The 22,528-nt window shown below is 41.7% G+C and overlaps 1 protein-coding gene across 1 annotated transcript in view; it reads right to left on the bottom strand.

Moving 5' to 3' along the window:
- Positions 1 to 21,670, bottom strand: part of LOC121162019 (histone-arginine methyltransferase CARM1-like) — a 129,707-nt gene extending 108,037 nt beyond the window's left edge. The window contains exons 1-2 of the mRNA XM_040988758.1: positions 21,514 to 21,670; positions 18,695 to 18,820 (exon numbers count right to left, since the gene is read on the bottom strand). Of these exons, the coding sequence (XP_040844692.1) occupies positions 18,695 to 18,820; positions 21,514 to 21,670 (283 nt within the window). The remainder of the gene's footprint in view (positions 1 to 18,694; positions 18,821 to 21,513) is intronic.
- Positions 21,671 to 22,528: the final 858 nt, after the last annotated feature.

The raw sequence follows: 22,528 nt of genomic DNA, 5'->3' as shown, positions 1-22,528 counted from the left end.
TTGATGGTTAAATTCATCCAATTTCATTAAGGTTACAAAAAGAGTTCTGGCTTGTTCATCAGAAGAACAAGAGACAATGGAACAGTCTAGAAGCCAATGGCTCCCACAATGAAGAATCGTCCTGTTACAGTAATTCGGGGACTTACTCTTTCTAAAGTGCATCGGAGAGTAGCTAGCACCTTAAGATGCTGCTCTTTTTTTGTCTTCCTCGTGCACCACACCACTCCTCACTCATCTTGGTGAGTTAGGCAGTAATTTACAGAATATAAACTACAGCCTCCAGGGAGTTCTGAGGGTTGGACCAGGACAGCTGAATCTCAAAACACAAGGTTGTGCACCATCCAACCACAGCTGACAACATGCGCATGGACTCCAAAGAGAATTATTAGAATATACTAGACAGCAGTCCCTCACTCAGAAATTCCTCTGATACTTCAACATTCTAGAATAACCTCAGGAGTCCTTCCTGCCTTTACTGTAGAGGGTAGATCAAAGAGTGGATAGAAGAGAAGGGAACTGTAACCACGTGAAAATGGAGAGCAGTCACTCCGGAGGTGAGTGGAAGCTGCAGTGGGCATGCTCCAGTGTATCACAATGAAGGGATCCTGCTGAAGGGTTTGTGAAAGGAGAAAGGAGCACTTGTGACTTGGCAAGCTGGAGCTTGAGTCACTGCTGTGGAAGGCATGGAGTAGGCTCAGCTGCCTTTACAATACACCTGCCGGGTCAGCAGGGCACAGAACAGTACAGGGTGTGAGCAGCATGGGACACACAAGGAGGCCTGGATGGCACAGATGCAGGAAATGATAGCAAACATGCTGGACAGGACAGATCAATGGTCTCTGCAGGTGGGACGAGTTCTTCATATCTGAACATCACTAAGTACTATGTTCAATGCAGAAGCATACCCTCTGATGCACACACTTACCATAGACAAACATTTAAAAGACCATGTTACCAAAGCCATAGAGACATTCCCACAATCTCCAACATCATCCTTTCATCTCTGACCTTAAATGGCTGTGTTTCAGAGACCTGCAAATAAACACAACAAAACAGCCCAGAGGGTCCCCAGGTGATGAACACAGTTATGATTTAATCAGTGGCCACGGTGGGCCATGCAAATCATCTTATGCAGAATAGGAAGGGTGGAGCACATTTTTGAAGTGGAAGTGACAATTATGCAAATACATGAAAGCATCAATCACTACACTTTCCACTTCGTTGGCCAGTGACTTAGCTCATTACATCTGATGAGACTGCCTCCCATTCAACAGAAATCCACCCAAGATAAGGTGCTGTCCTCTCTAAGCTCCATGGAATGGAGCTACAAAGAGACATGTGGAAACTCTCCATCTGTAGTTGCTTGTGAGCAAAGAATTGCTGGAAGCTTTGGCTACTGTGAAGTCAGGCTTCAAATGCCACAGCACAGTCCTCTGCTGTGGGGGATGCACAAGCATTGGCATCCCTGGTGCACTCCCATGTGGTCCTGTGTTCTCTGTGATCAAACACCCTGGGCCCTCCAACCCTCCAGGCAGCAGTCCTGCAAAGAGCGAGATGACAGATTGTCACTGCTGGGCCTCTCTGGTGGCCAAGATCACCTGCCATGCATGACCGCGACTGAAGCACAAAGGCACCCTCCTTCCCTCAACTAGACCCCAAGCTCCTGCAAAGAGCATCTGTGTTGGGCCTGTGTTTCAGCTCGCCTGTAGCAATTGGTCCATCCCATGTCCCACAGTGACCCTCACAGGGCACATCACAGCATTTGTCTCACTGACTCCACTGGTAGTGCTTGCCAACAGGCACAAAAACTATCCTTTTAGAAAGGAGAAAAGCTAAGCTTGCAAAGTGAAACAGCTGATGGTTGCAGAGCCCAAAACTACATCTTTAATCACACTGTTGCTAGCTCAGAAGTTGGCCAACCATGGCTAGTAACCTATATAAAGCTCCTGGTCTGATTCTGGAGGGTTCATGAACTAAGAAGAGTTTATTTGAGAGGCAGAATGAGAAACAGAGATGGAGTGAGGGTAAGAAGGTGGAGTGGCAGCTAAGAGAAAATGCTCCCAGAACCTGTGGGTTGACTTCCTGACTTCCTGTAATGACTGAGAATGGGTTGAGCAGGAAGCCAGGGAGGCTGGCACTGTGGTTTAGTGGGTTAAACAGCCTGTGACATCTACGTCATATTGGTGCTGGTTCAAATCATGGCTGTTTCACTTCTGACTTAGATCCCTGTAAATACACTTTGGAAATCAGTGGAAGATGGCCCACGGGTACTTGTGCCTCTACCACTCAGAGGCAAGACTCAAATGGAGTTCCCATCTCCTGGTTATGACCTGGCCCAGCCCTGGCTGTTGTCATTTGGTGAGTGAACCAGTATATGAAAGATCTCAAACACCTCTTTCTCATTTACTCTGTCCCGCTCTGTGTCACTCCTGGAAAGAAAGGGATACAACTTTTCTTTTTTAAAAAAAATGGAGGTGAAAATAACTTTTAATCATAGACAATTACACAGAACTCAAATTTTAGTATTCAAAAAAGCGATATGGCTTTGCCCAGCTGTGCAGAAATACTGGCACACAGGGTCAAACAAACTCAAACGGTGAGGGCCAGGTCATCTCAGCAGCACCTCCGTGTCAGCTTTGGCTTAGCTACATCTGGAACCAGTGAGGCAGGCACTTGGCTCAGGGCATTGGTTGGCAGGACTGCAGGTGGCTCTGAAGGTCAATGAGAATGCTCAATAAGCCATTGATTGATTTGGCCAACTTGCAAGTCATTTGAGTCTTGGGGTTGGCTAGGTTCTGCAGGTACAAACACTGCATGTACCCTGGAATCAGCAACTTCCTCTCCTACACAGCCTTTTTTTTTTAAGAGCAGTCTGCAAATGGAAACATGCAGACATGAGAGCATCCACACCATCCACTGGAGATGCTAACTGAGCAGTGCCATAGCCAGGAGGCAAACAGGAGGAAGAGAGGGAGAGAGGGAGAGAGGGAGAGAAGGAAAACGGGAGAGGGAAAGAGGGAGGGAGGGAGGGAGAGAGAGGGAAAGAGACTCAACAGCCTGTATAGTTCAACAGGTGCAAGGATGAAGATGGCTTGATTTAGCCTTCTCTCAGCCCTTCCAAGTCAGCTCACGGGAAGGAATTCAACGGCATAATGAAGGTGAGACCCCATCTCTGGGGCACGAGATTCAAGAAAGATGAAATGCTTACCTGCTTGCCCCATGTTTTGTTAAGATTTACTTGCTTATTTGAAAGAATCATTAAAAGAGAGGGAGAGAGAGCAAGAGAATCGAGATCTTCCATCCACTGCTCACTGTCTCACTTCCCACATGACCACAATGGCCAGGACCCAGAAACTGCATCCAGGTCTCCCACATGGATGGCAGGGGCCTAATCACTTGGACCACTGTCTACTGCTTTCCCTAGCTCCATTCATAGGGAGTTGTATCAGAACTAGAGCAGCTGGGACAAGAATCAGCAATCATATGGGATGCTGCTCAGCGTTAAGTTACTCCAAAAAATGCAGTGAAAGCAGGGAGGTGACAACAGGAACAGCAGCCTTGGAAAATAAAACGGCACTTTGAGGCTAGCGCCCCAGGTTTCTGATTTGCCTCAGACACCTGTACCCCCCTGTGTGATTGTCATACGCTCACTGAATTTTGCGGATCCCTGGCAAGCTCCTTGGAACTAACAGAATATACCGGTTAGCAGGCTCAACACTGTTTAGTCACTGAATAGGAGAAGATGTGATTTGCCTTTGCACAACAGCAGCAAATGAAACAGTACCCAAAACAGCTTCAACAATCTCAGCAATTTGCTTTTCTTTGACATAAGTGCAAAATTCGGCAACTCAGGGTTGGTGCCGGAGTTTCAGAGTCACAGTGTCATAGGCACCACAGATGCCCATTCCCACTGCTGTGCCTATCACAAATGTCTCATGTTCTGGGACCCTCATGGTACGTGAATGCTGCAGCTCTAGTCTTTACATTCACCTTCCAGCCATTAAGAAGGTGAAAACACCAGATGGATAAAAGGCACAGGTCCTAGAGACATCAGTCCCTGATAAAGAAAATCCAGAGAAACCCGACCCAGCAACTTAAGACACCATGTCTGATTTGCAAGACTTGCAGGTGCAAATTTTAATGATCAGCCCTGATGATTAAGTACATGTGTTAGTGCAGAAGATGAATGGGGTGGCAACTTCCAGTCTTGCCCTCAAGGCTTCTGCTGCTCTCAAATGATCCAGTGCCAATTAAAGCATGCTGAAAAAGGGTTGAGTCAACATCCACATTCCTTGGCTTCTTGCAGAAGGTCCCTCATGACTGGGTGCCCTTATCCATTTGCCTAGCCAGGCAACTTCCCCCTGGAAGCCTGCCTGGAGTTCCAGGGTGGGTTGAGGGTTCCTTGGTAGCCCTCCTACAGTGCTCCATGGACACTCAACCTCCTCGCTTTCCCAATGACCTTGAAATAACCCAGCCATGCACTGATCTTTCCTGCTGCCTCAGCCACATATATGACAATGGAGCACTTGACAAGCTCCTGGCTCCAATCCATGTGTCCTATAAAAGATAAATGTAGCTGATCTCAAAAATGCAGCACAAAAGGAAATGCATGTTAAAATACCTCATTAATATTTTTATATTGGTTTCATGTTTAAATAATCACGTTCCAGATTTACTTGGCTCTATGACATACGCTACTGCCATGAGTTCACCTCCGCTGGCTTGTTAAAAATCTGGACACAGATGGCTTCCATTTGTGGCTCCTAGCACATGTTTATGGGATGCCGGTTCATCCAGCATGTACGTTCCAGCAGGGAAAGAAGTAGGTCTCACTGATCTTGTGTCTTTAGCACCTGCAGGGCATTGGTTTGTCTGATGAAAATCACAGTGACTAAGACAGGTAAGCAGGCTAGACAGCAGTAAAGAAGGACGCACTGACCGTACCCAAGTGGACCAAACCCAAAGCCTTGAGGAAGCCCATGCAAAACATGGGTGTTCTTTGCCATGGAGAGGCTGGAGTCTGGCCCTGGAACCACACAGATGCTAGTTCAAATCCTGAGAGCACGAATCCTCAATTGCTTCATCTGTAATCCAAGGATGCTTACAGCACTGACCCCATCGATTTCCTGAACGATAAAAAAAAGCTAATATTTAGTGATCATTTTCATTTTTATGATGGTGCATTATGAAGGAAAAGAAAAAAAATTTTAAAGTTGCCTGAAGCCAATCTGTATGAAGATAGTTCTCTGGTGAATATTAAAACAGAATTTTTAATTTGGGATGACAAAAATAATTTGAGCTGGCAGATGGCATTGTGTCGTTATCCACTTTGTTGCTTGGAATTGGATGGGTTATACACGCACAGCACTCAACTCTTTCCTCATCTGGAAGACACCTGCCCCGAAGGTCTGCCGCAGTGTCCTGGGTGGTGGCGTGGCTTGCTTCCTGGTGCACTGGCATAGCAGTTCACAAGTCGGTGAACACACTGCACTGGCCCAATCAGGATAGATAGTTGTATGTTGCCTAAGGCACAATCCACAAACCCTTAAAATTTTTTCACTTCTCTTTTATGCCATGAATCAAGCCACAGGTACCACAGGGCTTCTTATAAACCGTATCCAGGACCCATTCCAGAAATTGGCAGGAATCATGGGGTGTCAGGACACTAGAGCATGGAAACTCCTTTCATGGCTTCTAAACCTTGAAAGGATGCTTCTCTATTGCTCATTTTGCACTGGCCAAAGAAAGCCACACATCTATGCCTAACTTCAAAGGGAAAGAGAAATAACTTCTGTCAGGGAATCTGGCAGGTAAACCAGTAAATGCTTTTCTATGAGTCAGTTTTAATATAGCACAGCGATGTTTCCTACATGATGAGTGGATCTGGGATATAATGAAACATCCCGAGACATCACGAATCACATGGGTCTGGGTGCATCGCCATCTTACCCGGGGCACAATAGGGAAGTTTCTTTAATAAAAATAAGGTAAGTGAGTTAGAAGAGTCACCTGTGTGATAATAACACAGGACTCGGGAATTTCTGTGAGGCCAGCATCGCGTTACTTCTAAAACCAGAAAAAGATACAGCTAAGAATTGTAAACCATTATTCCTCAAACAGAGGCAAAAAATGCTTACTAGAACACCAGCTCACTGAATCCAACAACACACCAGAAAGACCACCTGCCCAGAGCTAGTGGGATTCGTGCCTAGAAAGCAGGGATAGTTCAACATATACAAGCCATGAATGTGATACATCAACAAATGCAAGAATAAAAGTCATACGATTACCTCAACAGATGCAGAGAAAGCGTTTGACCAAACACTCTTTCACAATAAAAACCTCAAGCAAATCACACGTGGCAGGCACATCCCACAACAGCAACCAAGGCAGTACATGGAAAACCCATAATCAGCATTATACTGGATGAGGTGGGATGGGAGGAGGAGGAGAAGATGGAAACAGGCCCATGGAGATGCCAGAGGAGACCAGGGCGCTCACTCTCGTGTTACTAACTCAGCGTAGCTCTGTCAAGTTTTAGCCAGATCCACTAGGCAAGAAAAGGAACTCAACATAATGGAGAAGTCGAACTGTTCTTGCTTGCAGGTGAAAGGATCCTATCCAGATGGGGGTCAGAAGACTCCGCTAAGAGATCATTGGAACTTGTGCAACTTTGGTGGAGTTTCAGAATGTAAAACAACAGCACATGACAGCATTGGTGCCCACGAACAATGCTACAGTTGAGGAAAGCCTGAAGACGACTTCCATCAACCACAGCTATCAAAACTTTAAATTTACCAAGAATTTTGAAAGATTTCTACAATGATAATTACAAAACATTAAACAAAAATGTTTTTTTTTAAAAAAAGAAAGAAACCTTCCATGCTCCTGTACTAGAAGAATTTGGATCAATTAGATATTCTTTTGTTGTTTTTCCCAGGCAGGAAGCCGAATGGGAAGTGAAGTAGCTGGGACACGAATTAGTAACCATAATGGATGGCAGTCATTCAGGCCAATGAGCTCTCATTCTCTGAATACCCATTTTTACCACTGAATGGTAGATAGACTGAGATGACCCCAGTGCATATTTTTTAAATTAACTAGATGCTCTTTTTAAGTTCACAAAGAGATTAATATTTAAAAAAAAAACCAAACAGTTGTAGGGTATTCCAAATTATTCAAAGCATAAAAATGAGCGTACTGGTTGTTTTCAGAAATTTTGTTTTTACAAAACAAAGATCGCATAGTGTTATCGTCTTCCACGTTATTTTGCCCTCACTTGTGACTGTATTCATAAGCTGAATTCCTGCAAGATCCAAAGACGTGTAGAGTTGAGTGATGCAGGATGAAGATGCTCCTTGACAACACCTGCGTCAGACTGAGTTTGTGTCACTGTCCCAATCTCGATACTCTGTTCCTGCGGATGCTTACCCGAGGAAGCAGCAGTTGATGCTTCATACAAAGGGTCCTTTCCACCAACATGGGAGACCAAGGCTGAGTTCCTACTTCCTAGGTTCAACCTGACTCAGCTTCTACAGCTGTGGGCGTTTGGGAATGTACAGCAGCAGATGGGAGAGCCCTCCCCCATACCACCTCTCTCTCTCTCCTTGTTTCTCCCTGCATTTCGAGTAAAAATCTCAAATGTTTTTCAAGATATACAGATTTTTGAATTCCATTACCAAAGTGCCTTCTACACAGGATGTCCCCTCCATCCGCAGCGGTGCAAGTCAACGCCAATCTCCCAGAAGCCTCACAACAATGTTGGCAACATCTTAATAAAGAGTAAACTTCAATATTTATTCCTGTTGAAATTTTTTTTTTTCCCCACAACAATTCAAGTCATAAGGCGTAAGTACTTTTGGCACATCCAAGAGAGTGAAGGTATTTGGAAATAACCGAAGGATGAAGGAAAGGGCATACAGGTGTTAATACTAGGTGCCATTTCTCCTGGGACAGATAAGTGTACTTTACCAAGTCATTAGTCAAACGTGTTAAAAACCCTGAAGTTCTTCACGTTCTATTACCCACACCCATCTTCCTGCTATTGCTATCAAAACTGTAAGAGGACTTTTCAAAGTAGTTACAGAATTCTTGAATGTTTGTTAGTAGCTCCTTAGAGAGTCGGCTGATTGATCAACTTTTAGACAAATAAGATTAGTTTCCTTGTAGGTCCTAATACTCCAAAATGACATTTTCTGGCTTGGACATTAGGATTGGAAAGCATCGATTATAAAAATCTTCAAATATGCACAAATACAAAGAATTTCACTCAAAATATTAGAATTTCACTCAAAATATATATCTTGTCAGTCGATGAATCTCTACTGCCAGGCAGCTTTTGTCTCTTTAGCTGGATATTTTAAAGCACATTCCAGACATTATGCCATGTCACCCATAAATATTTCAATAGGGTGCAGATATATTGCACACATGTTCAGCAGGAAATATGGACCAGAGAATATGGTTATGATAACAAACATGGGATGCAGGGAAGCGTGGAGAGACTCTGCTCCAGCTGAGCTTAGGTGAAGGAGTATTCCCCTCAAGAGAAATGAAAACATTTCCTTGAAATTAGGAATGCTACTGCTTGCTTTTTTTTTTTTTTAAGTCACCATCTGGGATATAACCCTCATTTGCCCAAAGCAATGTCAGCTTCCACACAGCATGAGGGCATAAAATAGACAAACCCAGTTAGAGATAGGAATATCCATCTACTTTTCTCAATAGCTGATAGAACAGTTCACCTAAGAATCCTCTAGGGTCAGCCAAGAGCTACCCAATAAACAGAAAACTCCCTGCCAAAACATGAAATGTTCACCAATGTAGACTATATTTGAGCCATAAGACAGACTCTAATAAATGTGAAACCGGTCACATAAATCAAATTTCAGATGCAAGGTAGCTGAAAATCCCCCAAATACTTGGAAAATAGACCATCTAGATCATCCACAGAACAACAAAGAAGTGTCTAGAAAGACTTAAGTCCAATAGAAACAAAAATTAAAGAGGATTCTGAAATACAAGGCAGAAAAGGTCCACAAAATATCGAAATTTATAGGATGCTGGCAGAGCTGCATATTAAAAAAAAAAAAATTTAACCTGAGTATTCGCAAAACAGAAGTGGCTCACGCTAATGACCTAAGCACCTGCCTGAAGATTTCAGAAGGAAAAGGGTGAACTGGAGAAACACATAACAAGAAGGAAGCAAAGAACAAATTAAGAGTGAGAATCAGTAAACTTGAAAACAGACGATGTAGAGAAACATAAATCAACCCAAAAGCTATCTTACTGAAAAGGGCATTACAGTTCATCTTCTAGCTAGACTAAGCATGGGGGAGAGAGACAAAATCTATCACTAATACACAATGAGATAAACGACACCATGATAGATACAACCTATCAGATGGATTACTGTGAATAATTTAGAGCAACTAAATTCACAAGGTAGAAAAACAGACTGCTCCTTAGAAAGCGCATTCATGAACATTTTCTCAAATTCAGTAGACATATTAGATATACCCATTTGAATGGAAAAAAAATTGACTTTGTATTTAAGAAAAGTCAAGTTTCATTTGGCTTTATTATTAAGTCTAGCAAACATTGAGGAAATGACATCAATTGCATACGCAGTTTCTCAAAACAGAAAATAGGGAACATGCCCCAACTCTGGGTATACTTATATCACTGGCCTTATACACTAAGCATGCAAATATAGTAAGGCTACACAGCAATACCTTATAGAGACACAGGGTTCTGGCAAATCTCATCTAGCGATATCTAGGTCTAAATTTTACTTCCCGACAAGAAAACTCAGATATTCAAGTCGTTGGTTATAGAACAACTTATTTGCCTACTTATGTATTTATTAAGTTTATACGAAAAGGCAGGCAGACAGAAAAAGTTCCAATCCACTGGGTCACTCTCCAGATGCCTACATTACCCTATGCGGAATCTAGAAAAAGAGAATTTGATCTAGACCCCTATGGGGGTGGCAAGAGCCCAAGCATCGTGGCCATCCCATCTCATATCCCACTGTGGACATGAGCAAGAAGCCGCTGCTGAGACAGGGACCAGGACTCCAATGCAGCTTCTTTGTCTCAGGACGTGGCATCCAACGCAGTCTTGACTTCTAGTCCAAATGCTCATTCCTCAAGTCTGCTGTAGTGCAGTCAGCTTAACTCAATGTATGAATCACGTAGGCACAATTATCTTCATAGATTCAGATAAAAATGATCTCAAAACGTATATTTAAGGTGAAAATTCAACAAGCTTGGAACAGCCAATGAAAGAGGAGGAAGAGGAGAAGTTGGGACAAGCAGGGATCCACCGGAAAGAGCGGGGGAAGAAAGAAGAGATACACAGACAAAATGGAAAAAATAAAATTGCACCTGACCTCAGATAGAATTATCTATGTAGAAAATTATAGGAAGCTATCCTAAATCTCATAAGAATTGAGTCACATAGCAAGGTTGAACAAAACACTGACATTTTCCCTCAAAATCCACTGTTTTTCAGAGAAATGAATAATAAAAGGATAAACTTGGAGTAGAGAGGCTGTTTGATGAGTAGAATGCATGATCATTGCAAAGTACTTCTGCAGATTGTTAGTTCCACCCAAGAAAAAGGAGCAACTTTACACAGGAGAAAATGCAAAAGCTGGTGATCAAAATTAACTCCATGAGCAATGAGAGGATGAAGGTTAACGCTCCCTCCTGTGGAACGCCGACCAAGACTCAAGAACACCTGGTTTTCTGTGGAAGCCCAACCCAAACCTTCTCATGAGAAAAATCCAAACTGGGAAATGGCTGCTTCCTCTTCTTCCACTACTTCAGTGTCACAACAGAAAGACTGAAGCACCATTCCAAACCAAAGGAGAACCATGACATATATGACCATGACAATAAAATTCAATACCTGATCCAGAGGAAAGGAAATTTAAAAAGCACGCTACAAGCACATGATTGGGAGATTTTATAAAATCGACTAAGGACTCTACATAAACATTTTAGAGAAATTAAATTTGGGAATGTGAGCGCCCTACTGTGACTACGTAGGAGAATATTCTCATTCCTAGCTAAGAGTGAAACGCAAAGCAGTCAAGGATATGATCTTACAGATCACTGCAGAATGGTTCCAAAGTATAATTGTAGTATTTAGACATTTGCATACACACACAAGAGAAACAAATCAATTGTAGCAAAATGTTATCCATCAATCAGCCTGTGAAAAGGGCATTCAGAAAGTCTGCTTATGTAACTGTTCTCTTAGTTTGAAACTTTTTTCCAAAACCTTCCAAGGACTCTTAACCTCAAAAATGAAGTCTACAACTAGTGAGTTTGATAAAAGTCGACTTTCCAGTTCTCATGATATCTCAATTAATGACAAGTTTGCCGCTTTAAAATCCAGAGCCTGTTGCAGTGTAGGATGAAAACCCAGCTGAGTAGCTGCAGAAAGAGAAAAGCTTATATTTTATCCACTGGGCAACTTCCTTACTATCTCTGAGCTGTGTTGTACTTAAGGCAGGAATGAGCAATTTTAAAAAATGCTCTATATCAAAGAGAACATGTGATGTTTGTCTTTTTGGAGTGGGGAAGAAGAGAGAATGGGGAGGGGGAGAGGAGATTCCCTGAGTCTATGGAGAAAGAGAGAGAGAGAGAGAGAGAGAGAGGAGGGAGAAGAGAAAGAGAAAGAGAAAAGAGAGAAAGAGAACAAAAGAGAAAAAAGAGATAGAGAAAGGGAGAGAAAGGGAGAGAAAGAGAGAGAGGAAGAGAGAGAAAGAGATAAAGAAAGAGAGAAAGAGAGAGAAAAAAAGAAAGAAAGAAAAGAAAAGAAAAGAAGTGGGAACAGCAGAAAAAATGCCAACCTCACAAATCAGCTGTGAGGATTCCAGCAAAACAGTATAAATACAAACTTTTAAGAGGTATGTGGAAATTATACAGGCCTGCCATAAGTCTTCCCAATCTCCCCACCTTGTTCACAGTAACCAAGCTTTCCAGGGCTTCATGTGGACTCATCCCTGGCAGCTGTATGCCACTTTTCAAACATGCCCTCCTGTAGCAGCTGTGCAGTTCTCTTTGGATGGATCACCCAGAGCTCAGACATACCTGGCTGCCCCCTTTCTTCCCTGTACTTCTCTACTTCAGTGTCATCCTTGCCACGACAACCAGCCAAGCACATCAGTTGCTTAAAAATAGAACAAACTTCATTCCCAGTTGCTCCCTGCTTCTTATACCCATCCACCTCACTGTATGTGCATTTATTTATCATTTAGGTCACTCCCTTAAAATGTTACCCATAGGATTATAAGAATCTCTATTTCTTCAATATTGTACTTTCAACATCCAAACGTGTGGCATGTCACCGACTCTCCTATATACATGCAAAAGTTGATGGAAACTGAAAAGATACATTTTTTTATGGGTACAAGAATTTTGAAATCCTGCATGGGTTTCTTTTTTAAAATTATGCACATTTTCCACAAATTTGTTCAAAACCCCTGTATCTGTGAAATGACTGAATAAACAGATGGATAGACAGCAAGTGAAAGCTTCCACAGTATCCAGGACATAGTCCACACAGCCAAACTTCACTGATATTACGATCAATTTAGGATTGTTTCCTATTTGAGAAAGCACTTGTATTCACTGGTTACTTGTCATGTGCCATAAAGGCTGATGCGAGGCAAGAGCTAGGGCCAGGAGCTGAGAACACAACCCATGTTTCTCCTGTGTGGCTCAGGAACATAGTGATACCCATCACTGCCCCCTCCGTAGGGTCTGCTTGGGCCAACTGGAGTCAATAGCCAGAGCCGGGAATCCAACTCAGGGGCTTCAGGGTGGGATGCTGATGTATTAACCACTAGGCTAAACCCCCACCACCATTAAATAAAACTATTTCTCAATGTTCCACGTCCAATATTATCTTATACCACCTCTGTTTCTCAAATACTAGGGATGAAAAAGCTTACTTCGCGTTTATATTTTCACAAAATTCTTTGAAATGACAGGAGGTGATTTAGCTGGAGACCAAATAAGACTGGGAAATTCCCGAGTTAGAATTCTCAAGCCGAAGGAAGGGAAGAAATCTTCCTCACATAGATGTATTTGGAATGTTGGTCATTTCCCCCAATAAAATAATTTGGGTCAATTCCCCCAATAAAAGCTGTGTTTTTTTTTTTTATCTGAGTTTCAGATACTTGCAGTAGCTTCTAAATATAACATAAGAGCCTCCCATTTCAAACTTCATATCCTTGTATTCCGGGAAGGCACAGCACTTCTTGAAAATTCAGCAACTGTGGCTGATAGGCAGTGACACAGGTAGACAGCCACCTGTCAACACCAGGCTGACAAATGACAATCAAGATCCCACTGCCACCTGGGGATGGGCCACTTGGGACGTTCCAAGTCACATCCAGAGATATGCCTCATTTTGATTTTCATTAGGAAAGATAGGTGTTTCTTATTTTTATTAAAACTGGCCCAAATGTAATCCAACCAGATCCACAAGATGTCAAATGTGAACTATCAGCAGTCTTCTGTCTCATGCGGGAGCCTGTTGTGCAAGTGGGACCCCTTATGGATATTTTATTATTGCAGGTAAAACTCAACACAGTACTCTTAAAAATGCTTATGAATTTGGAGCCCAGTGCGATAGCACAGTGGTTAAGGTCCTCGCCCTGCACACCCAGATCCCATATGGGCGCCGGTTCTAACCCCAGAGGCCCCACTTCCCATCCAGCTCCCTGCTTGTGGCCCGGCAAAGCAGTCAAGGACGGCCCAAAGCTAAGCTTTGGGACCCTGCACCCATGTGGGATATTCCACGAGCTCCTGGCTCCTGGCTTCGGATTGGTTCAACTCCAGCTGTTGCGGCCACCTGGGGAGTGAATCAGCAGATGGAAGACCTTCCTCTCTGTCTCTCCTCCTCTCCGTATATCTGCCTTTCCAATAAAAATAATTTTTTTTAAAAAAAAAAGCTTATGGATTTGTTTTCGTTGACTGTTAACATAGTTCCTCACCAAGGTGTTCACATGTACTTATTCCCTGGGACCAACCAAGTGATATTCTCCATAAAGAGCATCTGATAAACCACCCAAGCTGTGGCCTGCACATGTTGGCTTCTGGGGTGAATCTAACCTTGCTCACAGGAGGGTGCTGCATTCATTTAGATGATCTCTCAATTATTTCTAGTTTATTGCCACCTGGATTTCTTTCTTACTTAAGCCTCTTTAAATTATTTCTGTCTGATACTTGTCTGGTGTCTGACCATAAATGAAAAAAAGACTGAGAAGCAGGCGAGTTTGATTTAATTCTGTCTTTCTACAATTCAAACACATTTTTGAATCACCGAAGTGCCACCTGCTTCTCTAACATGTGGTCAAGAGGTTACTACCCACCAAGCCTGCCTAAGGCCTTAGTTGAGATGTTAATAAAGTTTTTCATGGACTATCTTGCACTCCTAGCAGCATTTTCTCCTAAAATAAATTCTAAATCGCCCAGTCCATGTCGATCTTCCCTCAAAGCTTACTCACAGTCGTGTTTGTGTCGGATTTGACTCTTGAATTAAGTATCCTATACAGAGTGAGCATTCCTAATTCAAAAATATTCAATCCCAAATCCTAAACCTACAAATTGGAGGCTTGAGGCATTCTGAGTGGTGACGTAACAGTAGCATTTCTGATTTGGGGAACATCTGGGGTTTCAGACATGATGATTTGGAATGGCCAACAAGTACAACGGATTCAGATATTCAATACCCAAAAAGCTACAAAGTCTGAGTGTATATAAGCATTTTGGATGAGAGATACTCAGTGTGCTCTACCGTGTTCTGAGGGTTTGGGGTGTATAAAGAACCAAATCTCCCCAATCATTATAGAGCAAGAGTGCTGTTAACTGACGAAGACATTGAGGAAATAGGGGAATAAATAGTTGTCTAAATTGTTACAAAGCTTCTTAATAAAAAGCATATACAGGAGTTCAAAAAAAATTTTTTTAAATATGTTACACAGGAAATAGCCACAATGAATCAAAAGTAGACATATTAGAAAAGAAGAATACAACGCAGCCAACTACACATTCGGTGGGAAGCTGCAGTGATAGAGCGAGGCATAGAATCTCAGAATAGAAGACATTTCCTTCAACAAGGGGACACAATCAAAAAGGTAGAAGAGGAACTGAGTTGAGCTGAGAAAACCATTTAAGAATTAAGGGAAACGATTCAAAGCTGATTGTAAGAGTTATGGGAGTTCCAAAAGGCACAGAAAGAGAAGCTAGGCTTAAAAACACATCCAATGAAATAGTAAGTGAGAATTTCCCTAATTTGGAGAAGGAATTGAGACACAAAATACAGGAGTGGCAAAGAACCCCCCATAAAGTTGACCAAAAGTGGTCTTTTGTGGCCACAATATGCCACAATCACACTATCATCACTTGAACACAAGGAAGAGATACTTAAATATGCACACGAAAAAAATTAGTTTATAGAGGAACCCCAATCAGACTCACTGCTGACCTCTCAGAGGAACCTCTACAGGTCAGAAGCGAATGGATTCTAAAACCAAAAACTTGTCAGCCCAGAATAATATACCCAGCAAAGCTTTCGTTTGCCTTTGAACAAACATAAAATCAAAGTCTTCCACAGTAAAGACAAGTTAAAAGAATTTGCCTTTTTCCAAACCTGCCCTACAAATGATACTTAAAGATGTCCTAACGACAGATAAAAGGAGTAACACCTACCAAAACCAAAGGCAAACATAGGAAACATCCCAACAAAATGATAAAGACTCAATCAAGCAAACAACCACCCATTCCTAAAATGGAAGAACCAAATCACTACCTAGTGGTATAACCCTGAATGTAAAGGACTTAAACTCAACAATCAAGCATCATAGATTAGCAGACTGGATCAAAAAACAAAACCCATCTATCTGTTAAGACACATCTCACCAAAAAAGATAGCTGAAAACTGAAAGGATGGAAAAGGAGACTCCAGGCTAATGGGAAGAAAAAACAAATTGGTATAGCCATCCTTACATTAGGTACGATGGTCTTTTGACTTGAAAAACATTAAAAGAGATGGAGGAAGCCACATCACAATCCAAGGATCCATTCAGTAAGAGGAGATCACCATAATAAATGTATCAAGTGCCAGCACACCTAACTACATGAAACAAACATTAACGAATTTGAAGGGAGAAACAGACTCCAACACAATGATAGTGGAGGACCTTATCACCCATTAACCTGAATGGACAGATCAACAAGACAGAAACTCAGCAAGGGAAAAACGGAGCTCACCCAGACACTAGAGCAAATGGACTTTAATTGATATCTATCAAACCTTTCATCCTACAGAAAGAAAATACACTTTTTTTTTTCCCATCACGTAGTGAAATTGGAGACCAATAAGTCGAAATACCAAGAAGATATGTGAATATTTGGAAACTGAACAATATGCTGCCAAACAATGGGTTATAAAAGCAATCAAAGAGCAAATTTTTAAGAACGCTGGAAATGAATGAAGGCATCAACACAACATATCAAACTTGCCTTGACATAATCAAGGCAATGTTGAGAGGAAAGTTCATTTCAATCTATACTTATGTCAAGAGATTGGAAAAGTACTAAGTAAATGAGCTAACCATATGTTTGAAGAAGTTAGAAAAAACAACAAAGCAATCCCATGATTAGCAGAAAAAAAAAATAATCAAAAGAAGGGAGGAAATAAACCAAATAGAGACTAAAAGAATAATGCATAAGACCAATGAATCAATGAGCTGTGTTTTTTTTTTTTTTTTGAGAAAATCAACATAGATTCCCCACTAGACCAACTAATCAAATAGGAGGGAGAAAACACACACAAAAAATACAATAGCAGATACCTCCAAAATACGTAGAATAATCAGGAACTGTTACAAGCAACTGTATGCCAACAAATCAGAAGACCTAAAAGAAACAGATGCATTTCTGGACACTTATAATCTACCAAAATTGAATCATGAGACAATTAATATTTAAACAGACCTATAACAAGGACTGAGATTGAATCAGTAATTAAATTCCTTCCAAAAAAGAATAACCCTAGACCAGATGTTTTCACTTCAAAATTCTACCAAATGTTTCAGGAAGAACTTACCCCAATCCTCCAGAAGCCATTCTAAACAATAGAAAGGGAGGCAATCCTTCCAAACTCTTTCTCTGAAGCCAATATCACCAAAGCCAGAGACAGAACAGAGAAACAACTAGAGACCAATATTTCTCACTGCGCCAAATACATGCACCACAAAGAAAAATGTTTTCCAAATAAATTATTTTTTTAAGACTTGTTTTATTTTTATTGGAAAGGCTGATATACAGAGAGGAAGATCTTCCGTCCGATGATTCACTCCCCAAGTGAGTGCAACAGCCGATGCTATGCCGATCCGAAGCCAGGAGCCTCTTCCGGGTCTCCCATTCGGGTGTAAGGTCCCAAAGCTTTGGGTCATCCTCGACTGCTTTCCCAGGCCACAGGCAAGGAGCTGGATGGGAAGCAGGGCCGCCGGGATTAGAACCGGCAACCATATGGGATCCCGGGTGTGCAAGGTGAAGACCTTAACCACTGCGCCATTGTGCCGGGCCCCAAAAATAAATTATTAAAGCAAAAATAAAAAACTTATAACAGGCTAAATACATTCAATCTGAAAGAATACTGGCAAAGGCTGTGGAACAACTAAAATTGTCATTCTCTTTTGGTGGGAGTATAAAATAATGATAGAACTACTTTACAACCTGAACATCTTACTCTGATGTATTGACTCAAAAAGAAAAGAAACACATATACTCCCACAAAAATTTTGTATGCAAATGTTTACTGGAGTCTTCGTTTACACTAGCCAAAAGCTTGAAAGAACCTCAATGTCCACCAGATAATAGGTAGAAATAAGAAAGACTGATGGGTCAACAGATGAATTGATGCATTCTTACTCCATACTCAGTTTAAGATCAGGTACTGTAACTTCCTTATCCCAGGCAGGTAACAGTAAAATTAAAAAGCTATGTGGATTTTGGCTAATCATGGGAGAATCTGTATCATTACCAATACTCTTCCTACACCTGGGTTTACATCATCAGTGAAGTGGAACAGCCTAGCCTATATCTAAATTAAAAGAATGACAACCAATTATCCAAGGTAGATGTAAGGCTTTGTTGACTTATTTTCCCATTAGGCTGGAAATTTCCCAGTGGGTCACTTAGTATCTGCTTAAAATACTTCAGTTGTATCTTACTTTACTTCTCAGATGCATGTCTTCTGTTGTCCAGAGTCTAAAAATTCTAAACAAATGGATGCAAGGCAAAAACGAATGAAGTCATTCTGAATTCACTGAAAAGGAATCACATTTCCATCATCAACCTCAGCGTTTAGGAGAATCAGCAGAAGGGGTTAAGAGGCGGGCTGCACTTGGTGGTGTGTCTCTCCCAGCTTTGGGTAAAACAGGCACAAAAACAGGGCTAAGGATCCAAAGCTGCAGTGGAAGATTGTTCCCTCGGTGTCACGTGGTAGCAAGCCAACAGCAGGTAGAAACTATCTCATCTACTGTCAACAACCCACAACAAGGAAACAGGCTTCCAGAAGCCAAGCGGTGAGCAAAACCTGCAAACCAACCTATCTGGGGGATGCAGTTGTATGAAAGACGGGGTGTCCGAACAGGTGCCCAACTCACCAGCTTGAGACGCAAACTTCAGCCAAACGGTGCTGGACCCCAGAGTGATCAGAAAGGACTCCTGACCCACACGGCAGCATTCCGTGTTCTCATTGAGGAAGCATTTGAAGATGCAGATGCCATCCACTATAAAGAGTGGAAAGAAAATGGGATTAGGCAAGTCCATCTTGCGCAAAGGGAAGATGTTCACCCATGCCTCTGCCACATTTCTCTCCTCTTCTCAAGACTCATTCCCTCCTTGCGATGCTGCTTCCTCCAATGTGACTGCATGGATTGACAAGACAAGAGAGCTGAACTTAACCATGGCCCAATACCAGCTCTGTATATGTGGATGAACCTAGCGGTCAACATCAACTCCCACCATCTTTCAATGCCTCTATGTCCTCCTAGTTCTCATTACCCACAACTGTTACAGTGCATGTGCTAGTATTTTTTGTATTTTGAAGCAATTCTAGGAGGGCCCAGGTAAGGTTTCTCTGGATCTTTCTTGAATACTATGCATCCTTGATAGCATACCCCACCTCTGTAGCATCACTGCCTCATGTTCCTTGGTATAGACTGCAAGAAGGAATTTAGCACAAAATAACCACAGCAGGTAGGCAGCAGGGCTAGAATTCAAGCCCAGGGATTTGACTGTTCTTCCAACCACAATGTCCTAAGAAAGGTGAGTGTGTTGAAGAAGACGCTAGCAAAGATCTCATTCATTTTCCTTTTCAATCAGCCTTAAAGAGGAATTTCAATGACTTAATCACAAGAAGGCTTTATCAAGTGAAAGCAATATACTGTTGTTTCCAGTAAAGGCTGAATAACAGTAAAATAATTTCTAAACTACTATCAACATATGGAAAATTTTTTCCTTATTTTTAAGTCAATCTTTGTTCCTATATACAAAGCCTTCCATTCTCCTACACAAATTCAAATCAAATCAGAAATGGCATTAAAAAAAAAAAAACAATTGCGTGTGGCATTCTGCCCCATAGCACACAAGCACAATATACACATTATTTCAAGCAGACACACATACACAAACTTAGAAGATGATCCAATATTTAAAAACAATTTCATCCATTATTCCAAAGGAATGAGTGCCTCCTGCTGGAAGCCTTTGAAAGTGCCTTTTTTTTTTTTTTTTAAAATTCTCTGAATCAAAACTTACTACAGTATCTGATACTTAATGAATATTTGGGTCAATGAAAAAAAAAAAGGAGTACGTACTGATTGAACGGAACCCCTAAAATTCTCAGAATCAATCCGATTCCACCCTCCTTTCAACAGCATTTATACAAATACAATTTTAATCTACTCTGCTTACAGGTTTAATTTGCCATGAATCAAAATATTGGTGGGAGAGTAGGAGAGAATATGTGTTCTTGGTACCGTAACTATAGAATGCACAAAATCTCTTCATATTAATAAAAATCAGAAAAACAAATCAACAATGCAGGAAAAAGAATCTGAAACCATTTTCCCTAACCAGAGGGTCTTCTTTAATATTTTCTAAATTAGGGTACAGAGTTGCTACTCTTTTAATTTACTTTCACATATTGCAAAATGCCTACCCAAAATATATGCCCTTTTGCCACCTTTTCATTACTCTTTCTTCAAATGTGAGTGGAGAGGTACAACTTCTCCCCAATATTTACAAAGGTAAATATATATATTTACTTATAAATATATATTCAACTATACAATGTGATTTAAAAAAAATTATGTTTACTTGAATGGCAGAAAGACAATAAAAGAGGGAAGGATAGAAGTAGAAATCTTCCATGCATTTTCACTCCTCAAATGCCAGCAATAGGCACAGCTGGACCAGACCAAGACAGGGGTCAGGATGGCTACGGCTGCACCACACCCAGACAGTAATCAGGAGTCAAACACTCAAGCGTGGCATGGGGGCTTCCCAAGCAACGTCTTAATCACTACTCCAGATGTCAGCTCTGAACCCGGTGCTTTGGAGTATCTGACATGTAGTAAAGACCATTGCTAGTCAGTTAACACACAATTGGCCCTCATGCTATACCTGTGACCCCAACAAATGCATCCAAAAGAATGGCATCATTGTACATTTTCACTTATTTGTCTTTATTTTCCCCTCCTCCATATACCTGCTAACTGTGTGTGTGTGTGTATGTGTGTGTGTGTGTAGGTAGACATCTCATAATTTCATGATCTCTCCTCATCTGTGGACAAACATTTGCATTGTCTCTGTATGTTGGATGTTATTGTGAATAACACCTGTTGTCTCCATGGGGCATATACTCAAGAATGGCTGATGGATCATCTAAGACTTCTGTGTTTAATTTCTTTAGGAAAGCAAGCTCTTTGAAACATTACAAGAATCTGAAATTTTGGTAACCACTCCGAATTTTTACATTTACTGTGCAAAAAAAATCATGAAGACTTGGAAAGCCATGACAAGTGAGAGACTTCTCTTTAGAATACATAAAAACATTTAATAAACAAATAAGCAATTCACGCTAAGGAAAAAAAAAACCAAGCATCTCTCTCCTGAAACATGAATGAGTGTATCGACTATGTGGCTGGTGACCAGAAAAAGCTCATAGCAAAAACAAAAAACAGAAAGTGAAAAGCAACCACTCTCAGGAATAATCAAAGAGATCTATGTGTTAAAACAAGCTTTAACTTGTTGTCACTCATCGGCATTTTTAAAATAAAAATTGACAATATCCAACGGGGGGGGGCTGGAATATGAAAAGAGTGAATTGTCACTGTCACAACCACAAATGGCTCTAGTTCTAGAATGTATCTATCCGCACAGATCAAAATGGCCAAGACATACACTGTCTACAAGATACTGTACTTGTAGTGAGTGAGGTCCATGCCCAGGTAGGTAAACACATGAATATTCGAGGATGTTTTTGTTAGAAAAATCAAAGGCTCCACGAGCACGTCACTGGAATGATTGGTTACATAGAACATGACAGCTCCGCATTCAGACAGCACGTACGCCATTATCGGATCAACTTAATGTGCTGTCCTTCAAAAGACAGTCACGAAAATGTCAGTGGCTCCTTCTAGATACATCTGGAGATTTTTTTTTTTTCAAAAGTTTATTTCTGGGCCCAGTGCCGTGGCCTAGCACTAAGGTCCTTGACTTGAAAGCGCCATGATCCTATATGGACGCCGGTTCTAATCTTGGCAGTCCTGCTTCCCATCCAGCTCTCTGCCTGTGGCCTGGGAAAGCAGTCAAGGACGGCCCAAAGCCTTGGGACCCTGCACCCGCGTGGGGACCCAGAAGAGCTCCTGGCTCCTGGCTTCGGATTGGGTCAGCGCTGGCCATTGTGGCCGCCTGGGGAGTAAATCATTGGATGGAAGATCTTCCTCTCTGTCTCTCCTCTCTGTATATCTGACTTTGCAATTAAAAAAAAATTTTTTTTAAGCTTTATTTCAATCTACTTGAAAGGCAGAGTTGATGGTGGGACGAAGGGAGCGATATAGCAGGGTCTTCCATCTGCTCTTTCACTCCTCAAATGCCCACAAAAGACAGAGCTGGGACAGATCAAAAGCAGGAGCCAGGAACTCCAGGGTCCCCCATGATGGCAGTGACCCCAGCATTTGAGCCTTCTCTGTTGCCTCCCAGGATACGTGAGCAGGAAGCTGGATGGGAAGCGGGACAGCAGGGTCATGAGACGGCACCCTGACGCAGCATGCAAGTGTCAACAAGGGTGGCCCCACCTGCTTCACTTAACAGCTTACGCCATGGTGCTCATGTCACGTGTTCAGTTTTCCCTTCATCAATTACTCCCCTATACGATTTTTTTTAATGTGGCCACTAATTTCCATCAACAAAAAAGAAACAAGGTATATATT

Source organism: Ochotona curzoniae, unplaced genomic scaffold (assembly GCF_017591425.1).
Source record: "Ochotona curzoniae isolate NIBS_2020 unplaced genomic scaffold, NIBS_Ocur_1.0 contig_50, whole genome shotgun sequence".
Classification (NCBI taxonomy): Eukaryota; Metazoa; Chordata; class Mammalia; order Lagomorpha; family Ochotonidae; genus Ochotona; species Ochotona curzoniae.
Note: the sequence above shows the minus strand (reverse complement) of the source record. Positions and strands in the feature narration are given on the sequence as shown.